Source organism: Zophobas morio, unplaced genomic scaffold (assembly GCF_036711695.1).
Source record: "Zophobas morio isolate AGI-343-1 ecotype UQ-CSIRO unplaced genomic scaffold, CSIRO_AGI_Zmor_V1 ptg000789l, whole genome shotgun sequence".
In the NCBI taxonomy this organism is placed as follows: Eukaryota; Metazoa; Arthropoda; class Insecta; order Coleoptera; family Tenebrionidae; genus Zophobas; species Zophobas morio.
Window position 1 is genome coordinate 11,047 of NW_026972892.1, and position 25,367 is coordinate 36,413.

The following is a 25,367-nucleotide window of genomic DNA, read 5'->3' on the forward strand; positions in this document are numbered from 1 at the left end:
ATAGCACTCACAAACTTATTTTTTAAAAAAAGTTAAAAACCGATAACTTTAATTACCTTTTGTAAACTCAAGATTCAAGTTTTAGGATAGGATAATTTTTTTTTATAGTGTGTCATTTTTAAAGTAACTTAAGCTATCAGAAGCGTCATTTTTAAAAATTAATAGACTAGAGGGGTTAAAGAGAATTCTTACCAGTTAGTAGCGCAGAGAAGTCCTGCGCAGTCCCGACTTTCGGGGCTTCATGAACGACTACTAAAAATTACTGCCTGCAGAGGTGGGCCTTCTACCTCCCCTTTTCCATATCTAAATAAACCTTTGTTTGAAACTTTTACCTTTTACCATCATGGCCGCAGTAAATTCGTCTTCAATATCCTTGAAACGCTTAAAAAGGGATACTGATAAGTAGGATTTTATCTACTTCTATTTATCTGTTAAAATGTTTTTTATTTTTTAATAAGTAGTGACCATTATTTTCAAGCATATTCAGATCTTGGAGTTCATGAAGATATGGTTAGGTATGTTTTTACTATTTTTTAACAAATAAAATTTGTTAATATTTATATTATTTATTCGATAATTATATAGGGATTTTGTAAGAACAAATACTTATAGAAAGGCGATAGAGGAATATTCCAAGTACTTTAAAAATAAAGTGGTTTTGGATGTAGGCGCTGGGACTTGTATTTTGTCTATTTTTTGCGCAAAAGCTGGGGCTCGCAAAGGTATGACAATAAAAGAATTTATTTTTCCAAGTACTTTGCTTTGTAGCTATTTAAGTATACGCTGTCGAGGCAAGTGACATTGTTTATCAGGCTAAAAAAGTAATTGAAGAAAATTCTTTCCAACATGTCATCACTACGTTTCACTCGAAAATTGAGGATATTATTCTTCCTGAGAAAGTAGTATTATCTTATCAAGTATAAATAAGTTTTTTTTTTACTTTAGTGGTGAAAGGTAGATATTATTGTTAGTGAATGGATGGGCTACTTCTTGTTGTTTGAAAATATGTTGTCTTCAGTCATATACGCTAGAGATCACTGGCTTCAGGAGGTGTAGACACTAATTTAATCTTTCGATTTTAAATTTTTAACGTTTTGTATACTATTACTGCTCTAAGGGCGGTATTATTCTTCCTGGGCAAGCCAAAATCCATGTTTGTGCGATTTCGGCCGATACTCTTTTGGAGGAGAAGTTAAATTTCTGGGATTCCACAGCTAAACTTTATGGAGTTAAAATGAGTAGTTTAGCGTAAGCAATATTACGCTTTATGACTAATATGGCTTCAGCGAGACCAACTTAATTTTTTAACGTAAAGGCCGCAGGCCCGTCAAAGTTTTCTTAAAGAAGTGCAAGTCGAGCAACTTCAGCCCGAACAAATTTTATCTTTTTCTCAGACTGTTTATATGGTTGACTGCTACACAGCCACACTCAATACTATAAAGGTGAAGATTTGAAAAGCTTTTGAGCGCATTTTTTTTTCAATTCATAATCTTCGCAGGCCTTTAGGGCGCCTTTTTGTTTAAAATTTATAGGAGATGGTAAGCTGGCGGGGTTAGGCGCGTGGTTTGACGTCACTTTTTGGCATAGAGAATTTTTGAGCGACGAAACCACTAAGCCTCTTACTCTCTCAACTTCTCCTGAAAGATCGTAACCCCTTAGTATTTCTTATTCTATCATTATTTTATTGGTTAATTAAGACCTACGCACTGGAGTCAAACTTTGTTTTACTTTGACGAACTAATTGATGTCTATCAAGACGGTAATTTTACACTTTTTTATAATTTTTACGCATAAACTTTTACAATTTACAAAGAAACCCTTAGCGGGGAATTGCAAGTTCAACTCAATTCGCAAAAGCCTCGTTTCGTAGATGTTTTTATTCTTGCCGAACTTAATAACTGGAAACTAGAAAAATCTTTTACTTTAAAAAGTTTTTATTAAAAAATAAGCAAATTTTTAAATATTTTAAAAGATTTATGCAGAGCAATTTTTATTAAAAAACGGTATAGAGTTTCGTGTTGCATACTTGTAAGTCGGAGCTTTCGAAATTTGTGAGGATAAATTTTTTTTATAAGAGGAAACCGAGCTTAATAAAACAGTACCTAAAGAAATGTTAAGAATTGGACCTTTTTAAAGATATTTAAAGGCAAGATCGATATTTCATTGTTACGTGCAGGAAAAATGCGAGTCAATTTTTTAAACGAACGGTATAAATTTGAGTTTTGTAAAACTATACATTCAGAAGCGCTGGCAAGAATGATATATCATTATTAAAAATAAGGAATATGCCGTTTGAAAAACTTTGATGATCTTAACTTGAAGGGACTTGCACGCGCGTCTCAGAGATAAGCGGGGCTCTATTGTTAAGGTGTTTTGTGCCTTTAATAGGTCGGCTTAACATAAATTTGTTTCTCAAAGAACAATCTTTTTTGTCATAAATATAATTATTCCTAAAAAGGCCCAAATTAAACTGTCTATTAACTGAAAAGTTACTTGCCTTCATGTATTTCTATTATACAGGGGATTTTAGTACTTTATATAAAGAATAATATGCTAGTCTTACACGTCTTGTCATAATTGTTTTTTTCTATTTGGCTAGGGTTCAATCCAACGACTTAGTCGCCCTTTGGGTAGCCAAATCACCTAGAATTTAATCTTTATTACTTTACGTTTTTTTTTGGGTTTTACTTTGGTAGAACGCCTTACTGTAATAAGTCGGTCAACTTTGAAGAAACTAGTTCGAGTCTAGTCAGTAATATTGTGTAAGTAACGAGCTATTTTTCAAAAGACTTTGAGGTTCTGCCTACTAATTTTTCCACATAACCGTAGGAAAATAAACAACTAGTACTAACTTTAAGGCTAAAAGTACTTAAGTTAATTCAATCGATGTAAAAACAGCAGAGATAAATTGAAAATGAGGGAAGTCTAACTCTATCCCAAGGAATACTAGCAAGGAAGAAACTGAAACTTAATTAAGTTAAAGCAGCCTAAAGAATAGGCCCTATAGTAAAATACTACGTTGCAACTTTACTGCATTCTTCGACAACGACTTCGTAACTTAACGGGTTGCGCTGCACGTAGTAGATATCCATCCCAGGAAGGATTCAACGTTTAATGTAACGAACTAGCTTTGTGATGTTTAGAACCCTCTAGGATTGAAAGCTTTAGTGACTTTAATTGAAATCATACAGTAACCTCAAGCGATTTGCTCTGTATTTCATCTTAGCTTCCTGAGTTTAAACATGATTTTTAAAATTTGTAAAATCAAATATTGATAAAGTCTTTAACGTGTTCTATTTTACCTTTATTTGTATGATATTAGTTATCGTTCTCTTATGCAACCGTAAAGTTTATTCATTTAACACTAACCTAAAATTCTGAGTACGGTTGCCTCTCAAAAGTAACATAGTGACAAGAGTAAGCGGAGAGTGCTAAGTAAGACCCGTGTAACAAAAGATATACTCTTAAAATTGGTTAAATATAAAATGATAATAGAACTATGGAAGGTGAAACGGCATTGAACTGTACAGTGAGACTTGCAGAAATATGTTTAGCTTTTCCGAGTTAGCATATGCCACTTGCCCTTGCAGTTTGTCTATTGGTAATCAAACATACAATGAATGCTATTTAGCAATGCCTCGTCTGTACTAGCTGTATTGTCCGTGCTTTGCTCCCTGTGACTCTCTATTTGGGGCCCACAGAAACTACGATCTGACAAAATTGAAGGACAAGTGCTACCTGCGCTCCCAAGCCAATAGGTGCGGCCGAAAGCTTCTGGCGTACTTCAAGTTTATACGAAAGTTTGACTCAATAAAGAACTTGATACATAATCTCCCGGAGCGAACTTGGGGTCACAAGTAAGAGGATCACTAGTATGGGTGGTACGCTAACAACGCACTTGCACTTATCACGGCGCCTACTATAGAAAGTTAGAAGGCTAAACATTATCTATCAAATAAATGTATACTTACGTACAAAGTAAATAGTAGTATGCAGTACTATGCTGTTTAGTATTATAGTATTGTGCTATGTACTGGGGGTTGGTGCTCTTTGGTTGAAGTAATTCGACTAAAGATAATAGTGCTTCCTGCCAGTACCTAGGATGTGCTGTAGTATTAGTGTGGTATTGGGACTGTATAGAGAGTATTGTTACCTGGTATATCCAATATTTATCTTCGTTACCAAGCAACAAAGCAAACTAATAACGACCTTATTGAATTATTAAATTAAAAAAAATAAAAAAAATTCACACAGAGCTCTGGCTAATGGTACTATTTTTTCAATAGTTAAGCCCTGTAAAATGAGGTAAAAGAGAACTTGGACTTGTTCTCGATGATTTTTTGCCTCTGTGCCAGCGCTTTGGATGTTTCAATATATTTGGCATCTTAAGCGCTCGCCTAGCAAGACATCCTGCATTGCCTATGCGACCATTGCGATCTAAGCTATCATTCTGCTATGACTTAAAGTCAGGCACTTTGGGTTATACCTTAGCGATGGTGGTTGGGTTCTCAGTGGGACGCCTGGCTGTTAGTTTTTTCTTGTTGCTTTCCGACAATTTCTACACTTTTCATGTTCGTAAGGATTACTGTTTCTTCTCCAGGTGTATCGTCGTTCAAGCGGTCAAACAAGATTGTCCTATGTTAGATACGCGTCCATCGTTATTATTCCAGTGACTGCACGATGGTTACGGTCTAGTGTGGAAATTTGGGAGCCATCCGCGGGTGGAATGACATTTTGCAGACTAATATCGTGGGGACATGTCACCCTCTACTCTTCTAAGGGGTCAGTTTTAATGTTTTAGTAATCTCTCTGTTTGGTTAATTTTTACTCTTAACTAAACGTGCTAGTACCCGGTTTGATACTTGAAATCAAGTGTGACATTAGTAGCTAAATAACTATGTAGCCCAGTAAAGCGTTATTACGGCCCCTTCCTGATATGAGCTCGGTTGAGAGGATATACTACTGCGGAGAGCTGCAGCTGGTGCATGAAATAAGACTTAATAAACCACGTACCGAAGACATGCTCTGAAAATAGGGTAAAAACCCGGTGTTGGCTTTAGCTATTAGACGGGTGCTAACCTCCCGATATCTTGGAATGGAATCATTAAGGTTAGTATCATGCCTTGTGCCTGGTGCTTTCGTGTTCACTAACTAGACTTGTTTCGATCTCTGGATAGCTTTTGTTGGGTTTAGTATTTAAACTAATAAACTTGAATACTTATATGCTTACGCATAGTATATTAGCATTGCCTGCTGATGTTATTTCTTCTTAGATGTAAATAAGGCAGAGCTCTCGCAACTAAGATTTACACTATTAAATAAAAAAAATATTGGTTCTAAGTAGCTAAGTTAGTAAGAAGCTAGTTCCTCACAAGTAGAAGGTCTAACGCAAACTACAGTGCTGTTGTACTAAGGAGTGATGATTAACGACACTATGCTCGCTCTCGAGTCATTCATACAATAATATCAACGTTTAGCTAAATAATTGTGGGTGTATAATAATACTGTTATAAATGATTCGAATAGTTGTATTGTAATAGTATTGTTAGTGGTAGTGTTATTAACTAGTATATATAATTAAAAGCGCGCGGGCTTGAAAGTAAAATTTATCACAGTTTCCTCGCCGAGTGGGACTATTCTACTAAGCTGTACTTGACTTTCGAAGTAATCCGGTTTTCAACGCTCGTAGCTTTTAGCGTTTATCTAATACCTTTTTATCACCTTCCTTTAAAAGAGCTATTCTGTTAAACTTATTTATATCAGTTAAAGAACAACTTCGCCAGTATCTTTAATCGTAAAATTTAAAGAGAAATAATTTTCTTAATAAGTCCTCACAGATCCTGCATATAGTTTTCTAGCCTTAATTTTTAACACCTCCCCACTAATTATACAGTAATTAAGGATAATAATATGTTTGTAATTCAATAAAAGATAAATAACTTTCAGGTTGGTTAAACAATAGATAATTAGTGTAAGCCACATTGACAAGTTGAAAAATAAATTAATATTATAAATTAATGGCTTAGTAACTAAATCAACATAAAAAATTTATCCAGCAGAATAAACCCTAACAAACTAAAGATTTCAATCAAAGTTACACATAAGTAGAAGGTCCATTGGCCACTAGGTTGGTAAACACGTAAAGTAATGTAACGTCAATCTTTTTTTTGCGCGGCTCCAAGAAGGACTTGTTAATTTCACAAATGCAAATTTCCTCAAAAGTCTATATCTATCAACTATGCAGGCCACAAGTACAGGATTTTGGATCAAGCCACTAAATTCAGTAAGCAAAAGATTCCACGAGACGCCTTGATCGTTAGTACCCACAACAAGGTGTAGCTGCAAAGCTTAGGTCCTAAGCTTTCTCACACAACTTTTTTTTAAACTACAATAGCGGTGCTGAGTAGGTTGGTTTCTTAATTCTATATATACGTGGCTTATCTACAAGTATACTTAGGTACAACTATTTATAGCTCGCTAAGTCTATGCTTATATTTTTGTACAATGTAGTTTTAAAAAAATTTTTCAGTCTGTAGAAATACGAATCATCCTGATGGCTTCATTTAAAATTAAATTTCAAGATGGTGATAGAAAAATTTTTAGCAAAAAATCTTTCAAAACGGGTATATAATTATTATATATTTTGTAAATATTTTATGTTTATGGCCTATCTTATATATATATTTTTTGGTAATCAGGGTCTACCATTTATCAAGAACATCCCCTTTTAGTATGCTGCTCTTCTAAAAGCTTATGCCACAGGTAACTGTTAGAAGTTTTTTTAGAGTTATTCTCCTTCTACATACCATTCAGTTGTCTTTTACCAGTTCAAACTAGTTTGTGTGGTGGCTGCCGTGTTGTTCGTTACTGCTCTTCTAGTTGTCAAGTGTTCTATATTAGTTTTTATAATAAAATTTTAGCAATTTATAAGTAAATTGTGTAGAGTAAAGACTGGCCTTTTCATAAGTTGCTGTGCCACTGGTACACAAGTAGGAAGGATCAATCTAAAACCTTTTCAAAAGTTTCTTGTTTAAAAGCAGTCCCTGAACTTTTGCAACTGCTAAGCAAACTACTTTGCCTTCTTAAACAAAAGCAGGTTTGCTTTATATTCTTATTGTAATTTTAAGACGACGAGCTGTTTATATATTTTACGAAATATGAAAAGTTATTGCCATTTTGCTTTATCACAGAATTTTTTTACGATAACTATATAGTGGAGAGGCTAATAATTCCATCTTTCTACATGATCTTTAGTTTACGCTTATGAGAAATGTACACTGGCAATTATTTTTTTTAACTGTTATGAAAATTGTTAAATTATTTTTCTTTGCCTTTTTCTACCATAGTTTATTACGTATCTATAGATCTCTTTAAAAGATTCCGATTTTTATACGTTGAAATCTAGTATGTTGTTTATATTTACAACCTCCTCACGCTGATATTTTTTGCTTATAACTCAGACAGAGAGCTTTCGGCTAACACGGCATTGGAATCTCAATTAGCTCAATTACTTATAGAGAATAGAGATTTTATAACTTACCTAAAAAGTCACTTTCATTTTACAGCAGAAGATTTACTGCAAATCCTGTTTCGTGTATTTTTTTTAAAAAACACGCATTAGCGAATATCATTTGGGAGGTTGTTTTAACTAGCTTGCCTGCAATGCCGTGGGAATTTCCAATCAAGATCTCCAGTACGTCGCCGTTGGCCTATACTTGCAGGTCACTTGCGAGCCGTCCACATTTTTTTTTTTCAAGCCCGCGCTGTACAGGCTTCGTTAGTGAATCACAGCTGCCACCCGAACGCTATCTTTCTATTTGAAGGAAACGTTCTGATCCTGAAGGCTCTTAAAAATATTTTTTCTGGAGAAGAAGTACTGAAATACTTTTTTAATTAGTGTTTCGTTAGGATAATTTGCCGCTGCGTATGCAGATCGTCGTGGCTTACATAGATGTTATGCAAGATAAGCACACCAGACAAAAGGAACTTCAAGAGCGTTATCTTTTCGTATGCGAGTGCGAGAAATGCAGAGATGGTTCAACGGTGAATTGCTGACGCTCATTGCTTTCGTAATTTTGATTGTTTTCTTTTAAAAAGGGTGCCGAAGCGGAACATAGATGTCCCTGTTGCTTGTCTCTCGTTTATGACCAAAGTGGGATTGGTTCTTTATTATTATTTTTTATTTCAATTTAGAATTATATAATTAACTGTTTATATTTAAATATTTATTTTACGATGTTGCGTAGCGAATCACTCGTGTAAAGGTGAACTAAAACAGATTGTGGAAAAAGAAAATCTTTGCTTTTATTTTTCTTGCATAAAAGCTTGTTGCGATAAGCTTCCTTTTTTAAAAGGTGTGCCGATCTTTTGAATGTTTATATTTTTATAAATTAAATTATTCAGATCGTTCTGAACAACTGAAGCTTATCGAGAAACTCATCCATTTTTATTTGGAAATTAGCAGCGACTTAAATGTGCACGTCGCTGCTTATTTAAATCGAGCGATGGATTTGTGCATTGAACTTCAACTTTATAGAAAGGTAAAGAGTTTTGATCGTGGAGTTTTGAAAGTCGTATTAGTTAAGTTTTTAGTAAATTAGGATATCCTCATCCCCCGAATTCTGATAATTAGGATGTAGAAAATTATGTTAGTTGATTACATTTTGAGATGGGTATCGACTGCTCGTTTAGATTTCTTTTTTTTTTGGGTTAACAAAAGTTACTTGGAGAACCACTAAATTTTGTAATTCGTATTTTATTTGTACGTTTGCTCCTAAAATTATACCTCCGAAATTCGCGTTTTTCCTGTCAACTTTGCAATTATAAAAATAAAAAAAAGTCAATTTTTTCTTTGGTATAGCACTTTCCTCTTGGTGTGTTTTATTTTTTATATATAAATCATTTCATTAAATTTTTTTTACTGTGTAGTACAGTAAATCTCTGCATAAACACTGCAGCGAACCACTCTGCCTTGTTGGGGAGGCAAATTAATTTTAGGAAAAGTTTCGATCCGCCCCATTTTTATTAGGGAATCTTAATTTATTATTACCTTTCCTGTGCGCATTTATTTCACGTGTTATTGGCCAAGTAGACTTTAGATTAAATTAAAGCTCATTATTTTATTAAGACTAAGTTTGATCCTGAAATAAATTTCTCGTTTGCATTGCGCAGAGTCAGTTAATTAAAATGTGACCCTTTTGCATAAAATTCAAAAAATTACTGGTATACCTAAGATAGTTTAGTAAAATTTGCTTAAATAGGCGATCACCTATGGCGAGAGAGCACTGCCTGCGATGGAAGTTCACTATTCAGAACTTCATCCTCTCTATGCACTTCAGGTTTAGCCTTTCTTTTGCGTTGGATCCAACATTTTTTGTTCATCGCTGAAGTTTTTTTTTTGTATTGTCATTGTTTGGATTTTTCTAGGCCTTGCCTTCTCTTTGTTAGTTATAGTAACTCCCCTTTGAAGCTTTACAAAATAGGCAAGCTGCATTGTAATGAATTTCAGTTAAAGGAAGCCTTAACTTTACTTGAAAAGGCGTGGAACATTTTAAAGTTCTACTACAGCTTTAATTCTTCTTTGATGATAGATCTTAAGGATCATATACAAAACGTTTCCATCAAAATAAGCTTGGATTCTTCCACTCTTTAATTTATAAAATAAATATAGTTATTTTTGTAAAATTCGAATATTTATATACTTCGTAGTTTTCGTCATAGTGCTTGAGTATATCCTTCTTTTTTGCGACTTACAAGTTATACTGGTCATTACTAATTGAGGAGCAACTTTTTTTGTTTATTATATGTTCAACTGAAAAATTAATAAGCGTATTTTTAAATAAGGAAGAGGAAAGGACCAGCTTCATAGAAATTACGGTAGATATAGGTTTTTAAGAATTTGTTTAAATCTTTAATTACTTGCATTGTTTAACATTAATTTGAAAGAAATACTTGATAAGATATGACTAACTTTGGATCCAAGAAGGCTGCGACTAAGTTTTTCCTGCCTATTCAGAGCTCCCACTGGGAAAAACTAAAGTACTAACTCATACAGAAGTGTCATTTACTAAATTATAAAAGTCTTGCGTGTGAATTTAATTAAAATTACCCTACATTTGTCGCCAGTAAAAATAAAAAAGTAGGGTTGTTGTTGAACAAACTACGCGCAAACACTTTAAATACTGTCACTAGTAGTAAATTTTTTTTGCTAACTGTAGTACATATATATATTTAATTCCTAAACAGACGTTTTCTGTTTAAAACCACAGTGCAAGCTTGTTGCAATAAGATGTTTTATTTACTGTTATGCACAACTATAACGCAAGTTCTTGCTTTGCGTATCTAAGTAACTTTTCTCGCGGCCGTATTATGCTCTTGAAGGGGCGCTACTACCAATTTCAAGACATGCGCTCGCGTTAGAGGAGACCGACAAGGACCACCTTACGGAGCAAAAAAAGGGCAGTAAAAGGAAAAAAGATAGCTAAGATGGGAAGAGAGCATAACTGATTTACTACTGCAAAAGCTATAACTTAACACTGTTTATCTTAAAGTTTACAATTTTCAAACTTGAAATAATTTTCACCAGTTTTTTCTACATGGGCCGTAGCTACATAACGGCGCTTTATACTATCAGGTATAACTCTTTAAAATACATGAACGTATATATAAATCAGTTTACAATTCTATTGCTAATAATTTATGAAACAGAGTCGAAAAACTAAATGATTAACAAAAAAAAAATTTCCCTTTCGATCTCGTCATATAGATGAAGGTTACGTATCGTCAAGGCAATTGCCTATATAAAAAAATCAAAAAATTATATAACGTTGGGAAAATTTTTTCACCAACTTCCAAAAAATATGTTCAAATAAGTAGTTCAAACTAGTTTTAGTAATTAAAATATATTCTATCTAAATAAAAAATTTTTCGGAGTCATTATACAAAGTTATGATATGGTCAAATTTGGCGTTTTTGTCGAGGGCAACTTTGAGCTTGCTGTTTCCTTTACTGTATCTAAGTTTTTTACAACTGCAGAATCTCTTTTAAGATTAAACGTCTTTTACCTTCTTTACCGAATCTGTTTCTTTATTCAGTTAATAAGTCTAGCACTTAATTACAGAAAATTTTCCCAAATCTCTAATTAGGACTTTTGTTTGATTTATAATCACCGGAAAAATATATAAATATGTCGAAACCAATAAAAGTTCAAGAACTTTTTCGGGTAGATAGATAGACTATAAAGATAGTATTTTTGAATTAAAGTAATTTATATAATTAATAACGATGTTATAAAATTAGCTTGGAAGCTGCGGTATCAGCGAGTCGGACATACTGTTTGACAAGTGCACGATGCAATCAGATACTTTTATCTGCGCGTTAAACCAGGTAGGAGATCGTAAACAGATGAATATTATCCGATTAGAAAATCCTGAAAGACCTTTGCGACTTAAAATTTCTGCCGACTCTGCTATTATGCATCCGACTTCATTAATTGTGGCAGTTCGAGGTAAGGAATATCTGAATTTAAATAATAAACTTTAGTGTACATCAAAAGATGTTTATAAAATATAACTTTTAGCCGGCAGTGTTCTTCAAATATTTGATATTCAACGTGAATCAAAAAAGAAAGATGCTACTATGAACGAAGAAGTAGTTTTTTGGCGTTGGATAAATACTTCCATGCTGGCCATTGTTACAGTTATGAGCGTTTATCATTGGCAATTGGAAGGTATATATATATAGTTTTTTAATTAACTTAATTGTATTAATTTCAACAGGCGACTCAAATCCTATTAAAATTTTTGATAAAGAAAATCGCCTCAAGGAGAGTAGTATTATTAACTATACTACTGATAAACAGCAGAATTGGCTTGTTCTTATCGGGATTGCCGCTGAAAATGTATTTACAAGCTTTCAGTTTTTAGGACGTCGTTAAGTAGTTTTCCCTATAAATTGCGTTTGCGTTCCGGTGCTTGCTAACATCTGTTGTCTTGTAACTGCTTTTGTGCACTACATACGCAAATTTAACGCTGCTTCGCTGAATTATAATATATATATGTGTGTAGACGGGCGCTCCAGGGCAGACTAAAGTGGTTGGTCGCATGCAATTGTACTCAGTAGAGAAGGGAGTCAGTCAGATTGTAGAAGGTCACGCGGCGACTTTTGTTAATTTTAAATTCGAGTCGAACCCGAGCCCGTTTGTCGTTCTATCCTTTGCGGTTCGCGGTTCCCAGGGCGACAAGGTACAGCACATTTTGCAGGGTGAATTGGTCTAGGCTCTTTTACCGTTGCTTCGCTGGTAGATCTACTTTACGGACTTGGCCACGTCGGAGCGGAATTCAGTACGCTTCGATAAGAAGTGTTCTCCCTTTTATTTCTCGGCGGGTTGCTTCCTTGGCTCCACCAATCCACACACCTCTTTTCCTTACTCGCGTTCTTGCGGGCTCTCAGATTTTCCAGCCGACTTTCCCGTGTCTATGCAGGCTTCAGATGAACTGGGCGTCGTGTACGCCGTAACAAAGTACGGATTCGTTCATGTGTATGAAGTGGAGACGGGCACCTGCCTCTACCGCACGCGAGTCTCGGAGGAACCGATATTTTGCACGGCGCCCCACTTATCGACTAATGGGATTGTGGGCGTGAACAAGAAAGGACGCGTAAGTGGCATGCCAAGGCACCACTCCCGTGCAAGCTCACCCTTTTTTTCCTCTTACTGACCTTAACAAGGTCCTGGTGGTCTGTCTCGATCTCGAGGCCGTCGTGCCTTACATGCAACATGAGCTGGGGGACACTCGACTGGCTGCCCACTTTGCCATCCGCAACAATCTGAGTGGTGCTAACGAGCTCTTTTCACAAAGATTCGAGGAGCTTTTCAATGCCCGCCAATACCCGGAAGCCGCGCTGGTGGCGGCCCAGGCTCCAAAGGGTGTTCTGAGAACTGCTGAAACTCTTCAAAGGCAAGTCACACTCTTTTCTGAACACGTGACTTGCAGTTTACTGTGTGTTTTTAGATTTCGAAACTGCCCTGCGCCTTCTGGGCAACCATCTCCTTTGCTGCAGTACTTTGGCGTGCTGTTGGAGAGGGGTCACCTCAACCGGCTGGAGTCCATCGAGCTTGTCCGTCCGGCGTTGCAAGCAGGCCGGCAGAACTTAGTGGAAAGATGGCTGAAGGAAGAGAAACTTGAGTGTTCTGAGGAGCTAGCCAACGAGATCAAGGGCTACTACCCCCTTTTGGCCCTCTCTGTCTACCTCCGTGTAACTACTAGCTTATTAACACATGCGCTGGGGGAGTGACACGGCCTAACGCATTGCTTGTAAGGCGGAGTGCCATGAGAAGGCTATTCAATGTTTTGCAGAAACCGGCCAGTTTAAGAAGATTATTCTCTACGCAAAAAAAGTCGGAACCGTCCGCCATTTGATCGCCTGTTTCTTTTGATATTTTATTGGGTTGACTATAGGTCAATTTTACCCCCGATTATTCCACTGTTTTCCGGCAAGTGATGCTGGCCAACCCCAAGGAAGCTAAAGAATTTGCAGACATGCTACTTGCCGAAAAAGAGCCTATAGGTCTGCACGGCGCCAGCCTACTCGCACATTCATAGTAACAACGGCGTTTCAAAGATTATAACGCGATTGCCAACGTGTTTCTCGAGTTCAACGATTTGCGCGGCTTTACAGCGTTTCTCTTAGAGGCCCTCAAGGATGACCGAGAAGAGGATGCAGCTTTGCAAACAAAAGTTTGCTTTTTGTTTTAACGCCGAAGCCGCATTGGGTGAATTAAGTCATACTTTACAGCTATTGGAGGTCAATCTTACGGGGGCACCGCAGGTGGCAGATGCCATCATAGCCAATGGAATGTTTTCCAAATACGACCGCTCCTACATTGCTCAGCTCTGCGAGAACGCCGGTAGATCTGCCCTCTGTCTCATTACTTTTGCGGATTGGTCGAACGATGACACGTGCAGGGCTCTACCAGAGAGCTCTGGAGCTCTACAGTGACGTCTTTGATATCAAGCGGGCCCTTACCCACTCGGATGGGCTGAATGATGAGTGGCTGGTCAACTACTTTGGCCGGTTGAATGTGGAGGACTCATTAGAATGCTTGCGGGCTCTTTTATCCGCCAACCCCCGCCAGAACCTGCGCAAGTGCGTACTCATAGCCTGCAAGTACCATGAGGCCATTGGTGGCTACAATGTTCGGCCGTGTGTGCTTGGAATGCTATGATTGCTTTGCGACAGGTGCTGCCAGTCTCATTGAATTGTTCGAGGGTGAAAACTGTTATGAAGGGCTTTTCCATTACCTACGCTCCGTTGTGGACAGCAGCGACGATGCCGACGTTCATTATAAGTACATCCAAGCCGCCGTAAAACTCGGCCAGAACAAGGAGATCGAGCGCATCTGCCGTAAAAGGTTTTTACGGGCATTCTCCGCATTGGTCGACTCTGGCAGAAAACGCTCGTCATATCTGTAGCACATGTTACGACGCTGAGCGTGTCAAGAATTTTCTGAAGGATGCGAACCTTCCGGATCAACTCCCGCTAATCATCGTGTGCGACCGGCACGGATTCGTCCATGACCTCGTGATGCACCTCTACCGCCACAACTTAACCCATTACATCGAAATATACGTCCAAAAGGTCTACTGGGAGCCCACGCGCTTCTCATTGATTTTAAGTCAGTCAATCGCTTTAAAGGTCAATACATCCCGCCTGCCCACGGTGGTAGGGGCTCTGCTGGACGTGGACTGCTCGGAAGACTTCATTAAAAACTTGATTAGTTCTGTGCCATCTAGCTTTGACGTACTCGCTTTATTATTTTTGATTGGATATCCCTTGTTTAAAACAACAATTTATTTACTCAGATTGCCGAGCTCACCAATGAAATTGAAAAGAGAAACAAACTGCGCCTTATACTTCCCTGGTTAACCCATCTTTGCCCAGCATAGCCGGGTGCACTCTCAACAATTTCATCAATTCCTCGCTGCAGGCTCGAGAGCAAAGTCAGCCAGGGCAGCCAGGACCCCGGGATTCACACCGCATTGGCCAAAATATACATCGACTCCAATCAGAATGCGGAACGTTTTCTTACCGAGAATCACTACTACGATCCCTTGCTCGTGGGTCTGTTGGCTACCACCTCTCACGCGACAGTCCCGTTCAGTATAATATTTGTATAGGCCGCTACTCCTCCAGACGGGATCCGCATCTCGCCTTCATCGCCTTCAGAAGGGGTCGATGCGACGCCGACATACTGCAGCTGTGCCAGGAGAACGCCATGTTCAAAAATGAGGCGCGCTATCTGGTTTCCAGGCGCGATCTTGATTTGTGGGCAAAGGTCGGATAGCCGTTCATTGCTTCCCCCGCCATTGGCCTCATCAAGCTGCCCTCTCGCTGAAGGTGCTGGACAAGAGCAATCCGTTCCGGCGGCAAGTCATAGATCAGGTGGTTCAGACTGCCCTTCCTGAGACGCAGGAAGCCGAGGACGTTTTGACGACTGTAAAGGCTTTTCTTACGGCCGCTCTGCCTGACGAGTTGCTGGATCTTCTGGAAAAACTCGTACTTTCGGGGGGCAGCTAGAAGACCACGGGACTCCTATTGCTTCTCATGCAGGTCCTCGAGAACACCTCGTTGTTTGGGAGCAACCGAAGTCTGCAGAATCTTCTTCTTCTCACTGCCATCAAGGCGGATTCCTGCAAAGTCATCGACTTTATCAACCGCTGCGACAACTACGACGCGCCGGAAATCGCCAGGGAAGCGCTTGAGAGCGGCTTATTCGAGGAGGCATTCACCATCTACAAAAAGTTTGACGACGCCGTGGCGGCCATGCAAGTGTTGATCAACAACATTGGCGACGTCGAGAGGTGCTCACGTGTTCCTTTCGAGCACTTCTTGCTTACTGGTTGATCCACAAGAGCTTCCGAGTTTGCCAACAACTGCCACCAACCAGAAGTGTACAGCCTCCTTGCGAAGGCACAGCTCGACAAACTACTTCTAACGGACGCCATCCACTCGTACATTGCAGCGGGCGATCCCTCCAATTACAAAGAAGTGGTGGACGTGGCCGGTCGCCTAGGCGAATACACGGGTGTGTTGTCACCTGCTCTTGTCTTTCATATTAATTAGCGAAAGTTTGACTTTCAGAACTCCTCAAGTTTCTCGTCATGGCGAAGTCAAAACTCAGAGAGCCCTTCATTGAGGCCGAGTTGGTGTACGTCTTAGCCAAGTGCGAAAGACTCAGCGAATTGGAGGATTTCTTGTCTGGCCCGAACGTACTCGCCCAGCTGCAAAATGTTGGGGAGCGGTGTTACAACGATGGCTTGTGCGTGTCTTCTCTGCCTGACGCTCTCATTGGCCTGCCTTGCTGACGGCGAGTACTTACTAAAAAAGGTATGCGGCGGCAAAGATCATCTTCCGGAGCGTCTCAAACTACGCCTTTCTCGCTCTGACTTCCATCCGCCTGGGCGACCTGCAGACGGCCGTGGACTGCGCTAAGAAGGCCAAAAGGTTGGTTGACTTCCTTACCATGAATTAGAAAGTAGCACCTGCTCACCGCCTTAACCCGCCCCTCACTGTCCTTGGTTCACAGCACCAAGACGTGGCGGGATGTCTGCTTTGCTTGCGTCGAAGCCAAGGACTTCCGCCTGGCCCAGTTCTGCGGACAAAACCTTGCCGTCCACACCGACGAGCTCGAAAGGCTCATCCATTTCTACAGCAGGTTGGTGTTCTGTATCACTTCCGACCACTCACGGTGCCAGACCTCCGCGGCAGTCGAGGCTACTTTTTGGAACTGATCGACCTTTTGGACAGCGCGCTCGGCTCGGACCGTGCCCACATGGGTTGCGCCAATGCCAGCCGAGAATAACACGTTACTTACACGCACGTGCCCTCAAGGCATGTTTACTGAACTTGCCGTTCTCTACGCCTTTCACGCGCCTGAACGCCTGCTGAGCTACCTGAGCATGTTTTGGTCTAGAGTAAACCTGCCCAAAGTCCTACGCGCCACCGAGAGGGCGCATCTATGGAAGGTTGGGAACTCCTCTTTCGACTGTGCACTTGATTATGCGTGATGGCGCCTTCTGATAGGAGCTGGCCTTTCTCTATGTCAAATACGCCGACTGGGACAACGCGGCTCGCCTGGCGATGGCCCATCCGACCGAAGCCTGGAAGCACTCCGAGTTTAAAGAGATAATCAGCAAAGTTGGTGCAAGCGAACTCTACTACAAGGCGCTGCAGGTCAGCTCCGCCCCGCCGCCCTTCTTTCCTCCATGTGATACTCTTACCTGCCCCTTCTAGTTTTATATCGACTATGCGCCCACGCTGTTATCCGAACTGATGAATGCCATCCTGTCCAAAATCGACCACGTACGCGCCGTCAAGTTTTTTCAGAAGACCGAGAGCCTCGCCCTCGTCAAGAATTACTTGGTATCCGTTCAAGACAGGAACATCGAGGCTGTGAATGAAGTCATCCATACAATGTACATCGACGAGGAGAATCCCGACATGCTGCGCCTCTCCACTGAAAAGTACGACAATTTCGACAAAATCGCTTTGGCAAAGAAGTTGGGTTCTCCCTTTTACTAATATGGCCCACGTGACTTTGTCCTCAATTTGACCTACCCCCCCCGCTTTTTATATATAGAAAACCACGAGCAACTCGAATTCCGCCGTATTGCCGCTTTTCTCTACAAAAGCGCCAAGCGGTGGGACTTAGCCCTGACGCTTTGTAAATCTGATTCGCTCCTTTCTGACGCCATCGAGTACACCGCGGAGCTGGCCAATCCCGAATCAGCGGAAGATCTCCTGAAATACTTTATTGAGCAGAAAAACTACGTCTGTTATGCTGCCTGTCTCTACACTTGTTTCCACGTGCTCCGTCCCGACGTCGTGCTGGAGTACGCGTGGCGTCACCAGCTGATGGACTATACCATGCCTTACCTTATTCAGGTTCCGCGCTGTGTACACCCGGCCAATGGAAAGTGCTTTTCACTTAAAAAACACGTGTTTAGATCATGAAAAATTATGGAGATAAAGTCCACGAGTTGTCTGCTTTCCATCAAACTAAACTTGCGGAGGAACGGCGCGCTGAAAAGGTTCCTCAGCCGCTTTTACTCGATAACGATCGGCTGATGATCACGCACGGCCCCGTCAATGGGTCGGGTATCAACGTCAACGACGCCGCCGCCGGGAGTTTTTTAAGCACTGGTTTGCCGGTGAAGGCCTGGGATGCTAAGTAACGCTGCTGCACCAAGATCAACACCTTTTAATAAATAAAGCGGGACCTTTTTTTTTTTCGCTTTGTTATTTATAAAAAAGTTGTAGATTTTTACCAACTTCTAAGTTTGTTATAACTTTGAGAATTTTGTACATTCAAAATTTTATAGTGGAAATTTAATCCCCAATTAAAATTTTATTACACGCATTTTATGAGAGCCCAGCAAGCTCATACAATTAACTGAAGATATACTCATTCAAGCTTTAATATTGAGAAATGCGGCTTTACTTTTTTTTAAAGGCATGCACTCCCGCATCTTTGATGGTACGCGTAAAGATGTATATCAACAACCAAGGCTTATTGTTTACTTTACTTTCTTCCTGGTGTTATGGTATAGGGTTTTTATAGTTTCAAATAACTGGTTCAGAAGCCAGAGTCAACTATTACGTATATCCAAGAACTTAAATAAAAGCAATATTAATCTAAATCCCTCGCTGAACCATGGAGCCCGTTTTAACTTATACATTTAACTAATTACTAATTAAAAGTATTGGCCAGCTGTTTACGACTTTTTAAACTATACTAAAAATAGCTGTGAAACATAGCCTGCTTAATATTTCCTTTTTTACTCTATCAAAGAACTCAGTTAACTTTTAGCATCACTAACACGGTTCCTTCTCTAAAGCGCGCCTATAATCTCTGCCAATTACTAAACAAATAAAAATTTTTTGAAAAAAAACTAGCTCCAGTTGTGAAATCAAAAATCGTTATTCCTTCTAAGTTATCAACACCGAGAGAAAGGGGAAGTGCAACCCTTTTCTAGTATGACGTATATCCCATGATTTAAAAATCTTATAGTACTTGTTAAAAAAAAGTAAATTAAAAAACTTGTTAAGAGAATAATCCAAGTGGAAAGCCCTGCATTATTCGTGGTTACAAATGCTACAGTTTAAACAATATGCAATGGTTAGTTTAATTGACGCTATGATCACCGAAAAAAAAAATGCTAACAAGCGACTAGCCTTAACAAGAAAAAGGTGGCATAGTAATATACAGAAAAAATAGTATCTGAATTATCGTCAAGTGAACTACTGAGTTTTACTATGCGGTCGACCAGCGCCTTGTTAGTTTTTTTCCTTTTTAAAAAATTAGTAGGATTTCTAATCTTAAATTCCATTAAAATCTCCTTACTTTAACCATCAAAGTAAGGCAGCGCCGAATATATATATATATATGGTAAGTACAAAAAACCCAATTGAGTAAAAAGTGGATAAATACTATTTATTACTATTTAAGCTTTGCAAACTCGTAAGCAAAGCGAACAAAATGCGTCGAAGGTCAGGAGGTGCGATGCCAATAGACAAAGCGATGATGCATTTATAATAACGATAAAATAGTAATACATTACGAAAATATTATATTATATTATAAGAAGAAACGTAAGGCTGAGACAAAAAAAAGTCCACTCCATGCAACAAAACTGCCGCTGGAAAGGTGTGTATCAAGGATGTCTCAGTGAGCTCCCTCAAAGATTTCAGGTTTAGAACTACGGTAAAAGTTCAAAAGTTCCTTTAAACGAGAGAGCTTGTTTTCGTCTACAGGCCCGTGAGTCTCAGTTTTAACTGGTGGATTAGCACTGGTCGAGTAGGCGGTACTCTGGAAAGAGTTAATCGGCTGGGCGTTAGCCATGTCGACGCCGTTAACTGGTTGAGCAAGGGGACGACCGTGCGCCATACCAGCCAGATGAGAGGAGGATGCAGGTTGAAAACTATACGGCTGCGAAGCGGGAGGTTGAAAGGAGGGCCTAACGCCAGTAGAGTTCATGAGAGAAGCACTATACATTGGGCCGGACGGTTGCCCCTGCATGTGAGGGGCAGATACGGGGCCTGAAAGCTGTCCATACCCAAAAGGTGTCATCTGAGACGGATAAGTAGGCTTAAGCTGGGGTAGCGCCTGGACAGGAGGCCCCACGGGAGTGGACGCAAAAGTGGGGGGTGCGAGAGGTGTATGCGCGGGTATAAACGGCGCGGGATTAGCCATGCCAGGGTGCTGCTCTTGTGGCAATGCCGGAAAGGAAGGCGGTATGTCGGAGGGATGGCCACTAGTGGCTTGGGCAAGTATACGTTTTAGATTTGTGTTAATATCCTTTAAAGCAGAAATTTCGGGGTCTGCATTTGGGTTATCGCCAAGAAGCGGCGCTGGAAGCAAAGAGAAGCTGGTGAGTAAACGGCCGGTTTATATAAAAAGCAGTCCTTACGAGGAGCCGGAGGCGCAGGCTCGACCTTGCGTATAAACCGCATCTCGTAAGTCAGAATTTCTATTGCCTCAGTAATAGTGATGTGCAGCAAATCTATTGACCAGTAAATAAATAATAATGAAGAGTAATTCACGCTCTACACACACGTGTTTCCCACGTGGATGGACTTTGGAGAAATAGCAAAAAAGCATATAATAACCGATAAAGTAAGCGCACCTCTCACTGGCTTTCTTAATAAAAGGCTTAAGGAAGTTCTCGAGTTTTTTTCATCGTGGCTATTAACAACGCACACGAAGGGAATCCTACGAGCTATCAACCGGTTAATATGGTGGGGGATGCTTTCCTGTGGAGAAAGGCACTAAAAAAAAAAAAAAAAAAAAATTGACATCGGCAAAGTTTGGAGCAAATATTTTTTTTGACGGAATAAGCTAAAAAAAAAGTTAAGAAAATCTCGTTAGCAAGATGTCACGGAAAAATAGCGCGCCAGCAATAGTGCTGGCGATCACGTGGGCGCCAGGAGGCAAGTAATAATAAAAAACAACTTTATACCAGAAACATGAAACTTTCAAATTTATTAATGATGCAAAGCAACTAAAAACGAAGCGAAATCAAAACTAATATGCAAAAATTTTGCTATAATTCTCTCGAACACAATAAAATAGAATTAATTATTTAATGTTCTTCTCTTTATAGAAAATTTAAATACATTATTACAACTCTTATAAGCAATAGTCTCATATGTACAACTTACAATTTTCCCAACAGACAAACCATTTTTTTCAATAATACTCGCCAAGTAGTTAACATAGCCACTAATTAAGTACAAAAACAATACATTATTTTATTTTATAATAAAAAAGGAAATCTTTACGTTTGCTCTTTGTAGTATATAATCTGGCATTCAGCAACAGAATAGTCCGCCGAGGAAATCGAGCGTGAGCGGGAGCGGGAAAAAGAGCGCGATAAAGAACGCGCGCGAGAGGAGCGGGAAAAAGAGCGCGAACGGGAGCGCGAGCGTCGGCTGGGGCTGTACCGGTTATAACTGCGGCTTCGCGGTCTTCTCTCGAATCTTTCTACTGACCGGTTCCTGCGCCTCCCACGCTCTCTAACTCTCTCCCGACCGCCGCGACCCCTAAACGGTTCTCGCTCAAATTCTTTAAACTTACCATGATAACCTAAAATAAAGATTAAAATTATTTAAAATTAACCAAACCTCAAAGAGGGCACCAAAAGAGCTTCCTGGATGCAAATCGTGATAACCGTCGTAATCGATAGCACTACTTTAAAAAAAATCATTTTTAAAATTTAATTCCACTATATAAACAAAATTTTTTGGTGAATAATTTAAATACATAAAAAGTACCTTTCCCGCAGGTACAGCCCTCCTCTTCCCCTCCTCCCCCTGAGCGCGTTTTTTTTTCGATCAGCTAAGTTACTCGACAGCCTTACAACTGAAAGTAAATACATATACACAAATAAAACAATAATTTTTTTTAGCAAAAAATAAACAAGAAATCCCCACCTACTTCACGCCCTTCAATGGTAAGATTTCTCTCTTTCTCTATGGCCAAGGTGGCAGTAGTTGGATTCTCAAACTGTACAAATCCAAAATTTTCGTGAAGAACTAGATTAATATTATATATTAGAAAAATACATAGTAAAACAAATATATACTGAAAAAATTATATAAGCACGACCAATTTCAGCAATTGGACCATATTTTGAAAAGATAGCTCGTATAACACTATCTTGAACTTGTGGTACTAAGTTACCAAGAAAAATACGAGAATTATCAGGCCAGCGAGGCTTGCTAACCATCACGAAAAGAAGGTATATAAGCCTCTACAAAGCTTCTACAGTTACAGAAAAAGAATAATATAGCGGCCCTTAAAAAAAAACAACGTATAACTTTTACTGGAAGTGAAGACTGGATGCCTCAGAACAAATTTAACAAAATAGTACCTATTTCGTAACTAATAACAAAATTATGCCAATTAACAAAAGAATAGTATGTACCATGTGGAGGCCTTAAACCCACGTTTAGCCTTTATTTACACTAAATATTTTTGCTGAACACAATATTAAATTAAATAATTTAGCTTAAATCTTATGAGGATTTTTAAATTTTAAGTATTGGTAAAAACTTTAGAATTTTAAATCAGGCCAAAAACTTCGGTAAATAAGTTGTTGTGCCAACTTATCGAAACATGAATGTTAAACTATATTACGTAGGAATATTTTTAAAATGCTGTGTTACTTTCTTATAATGATCAAATAGTCCAAACAGTGTAAATAGATGTATTTTAATAATCACTTTGGATTAACCTATAACCACTGGACTCTTAAACTTCGACTTTTTTACCCCGTCCGCATTAAAGCTATGGTTTGTTGCACGTACCCGAGACTTACAGAGTTTTAACGCTCATACAAAATCGTAAAAACTTCAAACTAAAATTTTTTTGCATACTTTTTTTGAACATATAAACTTGCTAAGAATAAAGCAGTTTCTACTTTTTATTTCTTATATTGTAAAAAATCTCTTCTCCCTCTCTTAACGCTTGCACGAAAACGATTTCATTTTTAAAAACAATACAATTAGCACTTTAAACTGAAAAGCGTCAAATTAAAAAAATAAGTCAAGAAAATTTTAACGCTGATATTAATAAGAATAATATTTTTCATTATATTATAAACTTTTTACAGAATTTACAAGGTTTTTAAATTATCTTGTTATCCCTGTATCATTCCAAAATTAAATATATTGGAAAAGTAGTGAAGGGTATTTCTACTATAAATTATAAAATGAAGCCAACAGGAAATTTATAAGATATTATAGTTATAATATTCATTGCTACTAAAATATATAATGGATCCTCCTTGACCATAACAATAGGTAACTACAATAAACTTTTTAAGTTAAAGTAACCTTTAAAGAAATTATTAAAACCTTGACCATAAAATGTTCTTTTTATAATCTATTATAAAGATTATAAATATTGAAGTACATAATACACTAGAATTTTTCAAGAATATATATAACAAACATTTCTTACTATTTTATCTTTTTATATATTTATAATTTCTCCATATACATAGTCATATAAACTATAATTTTAAACTATAATATTTTTTCATATTTGGTATAATTTGTTTATACTTGACAAGCCCCCTAGGGGCTAAGAACAGCTTAAGAAATTTTAGAATACCAGTGCTTGTTCTTCAAGTTACTGCAGTAAGCTTTGTTCAGTGTACATTATTTACCATTATATCTTTAATGTAAAAGCTAAACTTAACAGCAAAGGAAAATAAATTAATCCTTAAACTAAAATTAACCTATAATGGATTTAAACTAAAATTAGGTATAATTTGTTAGTCCTCAAATTTCTTAAAATAGTAGAATATGTTATTTAACGGCATTTGTAGCTTCTCTAAAGGGGCGTGTTAGCTTTGTTATTATTTCTTATATTAGAACTTTTACTTTACTAATAAAAAATCTTCTTCCTTCATTATTTTACTATTGTAGTTATTTTCAGCTAAACTGAAATGTTTTTTTAACTTGACTGGAGGTGCCCTCAAACACCTCTTGATAAAAAAGGACAAATAGTCTAAATTTAGTTACTGAATTTTCCATTATAGATCTCTTCTGCGCCTATTTCCTTAAAGCACGATTTTAACCTCAAAAACTTATTTTTTTAAAAAAAACAAATAAAACTTCGAAGAAATTGATAAATTAGAAAGATTTATTAAAAATTGTAAATAGAATACGAGCAAGTGTTTACCAATTTAAATAGTTTTAACAAAATAGTTATGCACAGCTGGTCTACTTTAGGGAAGTAAAGCTTCTAGTTATGTGTTTTAAACCAGTAGCCGCAAGTACGACTTTACCACTACACGATTAGGGAAGATTCCCAATGTTGGATGTGCGGTTGAAAGGAGAGGACACTTCATGCCACGGGTATAGATGAAGAGCGTGGTCGCCGAAGCCGAAAGTCATAACTGCGTTGGCTTGCATTTTGAAATGTTGCAAAAATTCTTATGGTACAGCGCTCGTGCGTATTATTTTTTTAAAATTGTGTTGCGGTAAATTTGAAACCCAATAATGGATAAAAAAATTTATACAGCTTTTAAAGACATTCCGAAATTAGGCCAAGTACTAGTGCTCATGTTAAGAAAAAAAATGAAAAAAAAGACATCTTGGAAGCTTCGGAAAGTGCAGTACAAACTAAAAATGAGAAAGAAAAACTTTGTTAAGCCTTACAATAAGGAATGTTTAAAGCTTGCTTTCATTGTAACCCTTGGTAGTGGGACTATGCTACCACCCCAACGTGTTATTTGTTCCCGTCTGAACTAAGGTTGGTCAAATTTTTGTTCAAGAGCTTTACATAAATAAAAATATATAGTGCCACTTTTTCATTCTTCTAAAACACAGTGCATGTGTATCCCTGCCCTAGTATTTCATTTGAATCGAATAACAGAAGAAAAGTCCTTACTTCTTCAATTTCTCTAGATAAATTTAATCAATGATTTTATAATAAAATATATGAAATCAAACACTATCTCAGTTGGTCTAACTAAACCTTAAACCAGAATGCTACTATAAACTACCAAAAACCGCATCACTCTGTAACTGGTTATTGTGATTAAAGTATAAATTTACTTATGTTTATGTTAACAGCATTTTTTATCCTTTCACACTTAATCATTAAAGAGGCCTTTGAATTTGCTTCATGGAGTCAGTTTCTCAATGTGGGATCTATTTGTTAGGACCCAAGAGGTAGAGATTTTATATATTCCTCATTTAATACTGCGCGATATTTATAATTTATAAAATTCATAGTTAAAAATGCTTGCTCACAAATCTAAGTCGAGCCAAGCTGCAAGAGTAGCGGAGAGCAATCC

General features: G+C 38.1%; 4 protein-coding genes across 8 annotated transcripts; 3 read left to right on the top strand and 1 right to left on the bottom strand.

The window, feature by feature from the left end:
* Positions 1–304: 304 nt before the first annotated feature.
* Positions 305–1,941, top strand: LOC135121909 (protein arginine N-methyltransferase 6-like). Its single transcript, XM_064046191.1, has 10 exons — positions 305–402; positions 462–515; positions 586–722; positions 778–899; positions 955–1,050; positions 1,118–1,248; positions 1,316–1,442; positions 1,499–1,647; positions 1,698–1,759; positions 1,814–1,941. The coding sequence occupies exons 1-10, from the start codon at positions 344–346 to the stop codon at positions 1,939–1,941; spliced, it is 1,065 nt and encodes a 354-aa protein (XP_063902261.1). The 5' UTR covers positions 305–343.
* Positions 1,942–6,283: 4,342 nt separating this feature from the next.
* Positions 6,284–9,542, top strand: LOC135121903 (histone-lysine N-methyltransferase SMYD3-like). The gene is made up of 15 exons (XM_064046188.1): positions 6,284–6,333; positions 6,395–6,457; positions 6,530–6,623; positions 6,699–6,762; positions 6,944–7,096; positions 7,365–7,404; positions 7,461–7,594; positions 7,653–7,721; positions 7,772–7,873; positions 7,933–8,043; positions 8,098–8,161; positions 8,247–8,354; positions 8,404–8,540; positions 9,261–9,338; positions 9,427–9,542. The coding sequence occupies exons 4-15, from the start codon at positions 6,754–6,756 to the stop codon at positions 9,445–9,447; spliced, it is 1,026 nt and encodes a 341-aa protein (XP_063902258.1). The 5' UTR covers positions 6,284–6,333; positions 6,395–6,457; positions 6,530–6,623; positions 6,699–6,753; the 3' UTR covers positions 9,448–9,542.
* A 1,609-nt stretch (positions 9,543–11,151) lies between these two features.
* On the top strand, positions 11,152–18,286 carry LOC135121902 (clathrin heavy chain 1-like). 2 transcript variants are annotated; one of them, XM_064046186.1, is made up of 32 exons: positions 11,152–11,221; positions 11,299–11,506; positions 11,579–11,728; positions 11,778–11,899; positions 12,066–12,242; positions 12,303–12,384; positions 12,451–12,656; positions 12,727–12,956; positions 13,011–13,254; positions 13,319–13,396; positions 13,458–13,566; positions 13,621–13,736; positions 13,795–13,906; positions 13,965–14,183; positions 14,239–14,410; positions 14,472–14,637; positions 14,695–14,799; positions 14,862–14,920; positions 14,987–15,120; positions 15,177–15,334; positions 15,397–15,555; positions 15,610–15,860; positions 15,912–16,084; positions 16,141–16,318; positions 16,387–16,503; positions 16,586–16,714; positions 16,768–16,835; positions 16,891–17,024; positions 17,083–17,232; positions 17,293–17,563; positions 17,639–17,943; positions 18,006–18,286. In XM_064046186.1, exons 1-32 carry the CDS (start codon positions 11,186–11,188, stop codon positions 18,231–18,233), a joined length of 5,046 nt encoding a protein of 1,681 aa, XP_063902256.1. In that variant the 5' UTR covers positions 11,152–11,185; the 3' UTR covers positions 18,234–18,286. The 2 variants fall into 2 exon arrangements, with proteins under 2 accessions (XP_063902256.1, XP_063902257.1); XM_064046187.1 differs by having other exon boundaries at positions 11,194–11,245.
* A 1,285-nt stretch (positions 18,287–19,571) lies between these two features.
* On the bottom strand, positions 19,572–22,399 carry LOC135121899 (cyclin-dependent kinase 12-like). Of its 4 annotated transcripts, XM_064046183.1 has the most exons (11): positions 22,378–22,399; positions 22,166–22,321; positions 21,991–22,092; positions 21,832–21,919; positions 21,696–21,748; positions 21,340–21,643; positions 21,220–21,280; positions 20,685–20,826; positions 20,469–20,561; positions 20,115–20,409; positions 19,572–20,015 (listed from the first exon to the last, which is right to left on the bottom strand). In XM_064046183.1, the coding sequence occupies exons 2-11, from the start codon at positions 22,284–22,286 to the stop codon at positions 19,724–19,726; spliced, it is 1,551 nt and encodes a 516-aa protein (XP_063902253.1). In that variant the 5' UTR covers positions 22,287–22,321; positions 22,378–22,399; the 3' UTR covers positions 19,572–19,723. The 4 variants fall into 4 exon arrangements, with proteins under 4 accessions (XP_063902253.1, XP_063902252.1, XP_063902249.1 ...); XM_064046182.1 differs by having other exon boundaries at positions 19,572–20,409; positions 21,696–21,745; XM_064046179.1 differs by having other exon boundaries at positions 19,572–20,409.
* Positions 22,400–25,367: the final 2,968 nt, after the last annotated feature.

Bases quoted from the DNA above. Each gene is read 5' to 3' on its own strand.
- LOC135121903 (XM_064046188.1), top strand. The intron at 7,595-7,652 runs GTATTTTTTTTA...TGTTTTAACTAG, and splicing joins TACTGCAAATCCTGTTTCGT to CTTGCCTGCAATGCCGTGGG. The intron at 7,722-7,771 runs GTCACTTGCGAG...CGCGCTGTACAG, and splicing joins CCGTTGGCCTATACTTGCAG to GCTTCGTTAGTGAATCACAG.
- LOC135121899 (XM_064046179.1), bottom strand. From the start codon at position 22,286: ATGGTTAGCAAGCCTCGCTGGCCTGATAATTCTCGTATTTTTCTTGGT. The intron at 21,644-21,695 runs GTGCCCTCTTTG...TCTTTATTTTAG, and splicing joins GCATCCAGGAAGCTCTTTTG to GTTATCATGGTAAGTTTAAA. The intron at 21,281-21,339 runs GTAAAGATTTCC...GTACTTAATTAG, and splicing joins ATATACTACAAAGAGCAAAC to TGGCTATGTTAACTACTTGG.
- LOC135121902 (XM_064046186.1), top strand. From the start codon at position 11,186: ATGTCGAAACCAATAAAAGTTCAAGAACTTTTTCGG. The intron at 12,657-12,726 runs GTAAGTGGCATG...GACCTTAACAAG, and splicing joins GCGTGAACAAGAAAGGACGC to GTCCTGGTGGTCTGTCTCGA. The intron at 16,836-16,890 runs GTTGCGCCAATG...CGTGCCCTCAAG, and splicing joins CTCGGACCGTGCCCACATGG to GCATGTTTACTGAACTTGCC.
- LOC135121909 (XM_064046191.1), top strand. From the start codon at position 344: ATGGCCGCAGTAAATTCGTCTTCAATATCCTTGAAACGCTTAAAAAGG. The intron at 516-585 runs GTATGTTTTTAC...ATAATTATATAG, and splicing joins GTTCATGAAGATATGGTTAG to GGATTTTGTAAGAACAAATA. The intron at 723-777 runs GTATGACAATAA...TAGCTATTTAAG, and splicing joins AAAAGCTGGGGCTCGCAAAG to TATACGCTGTCGAGGCAAGT.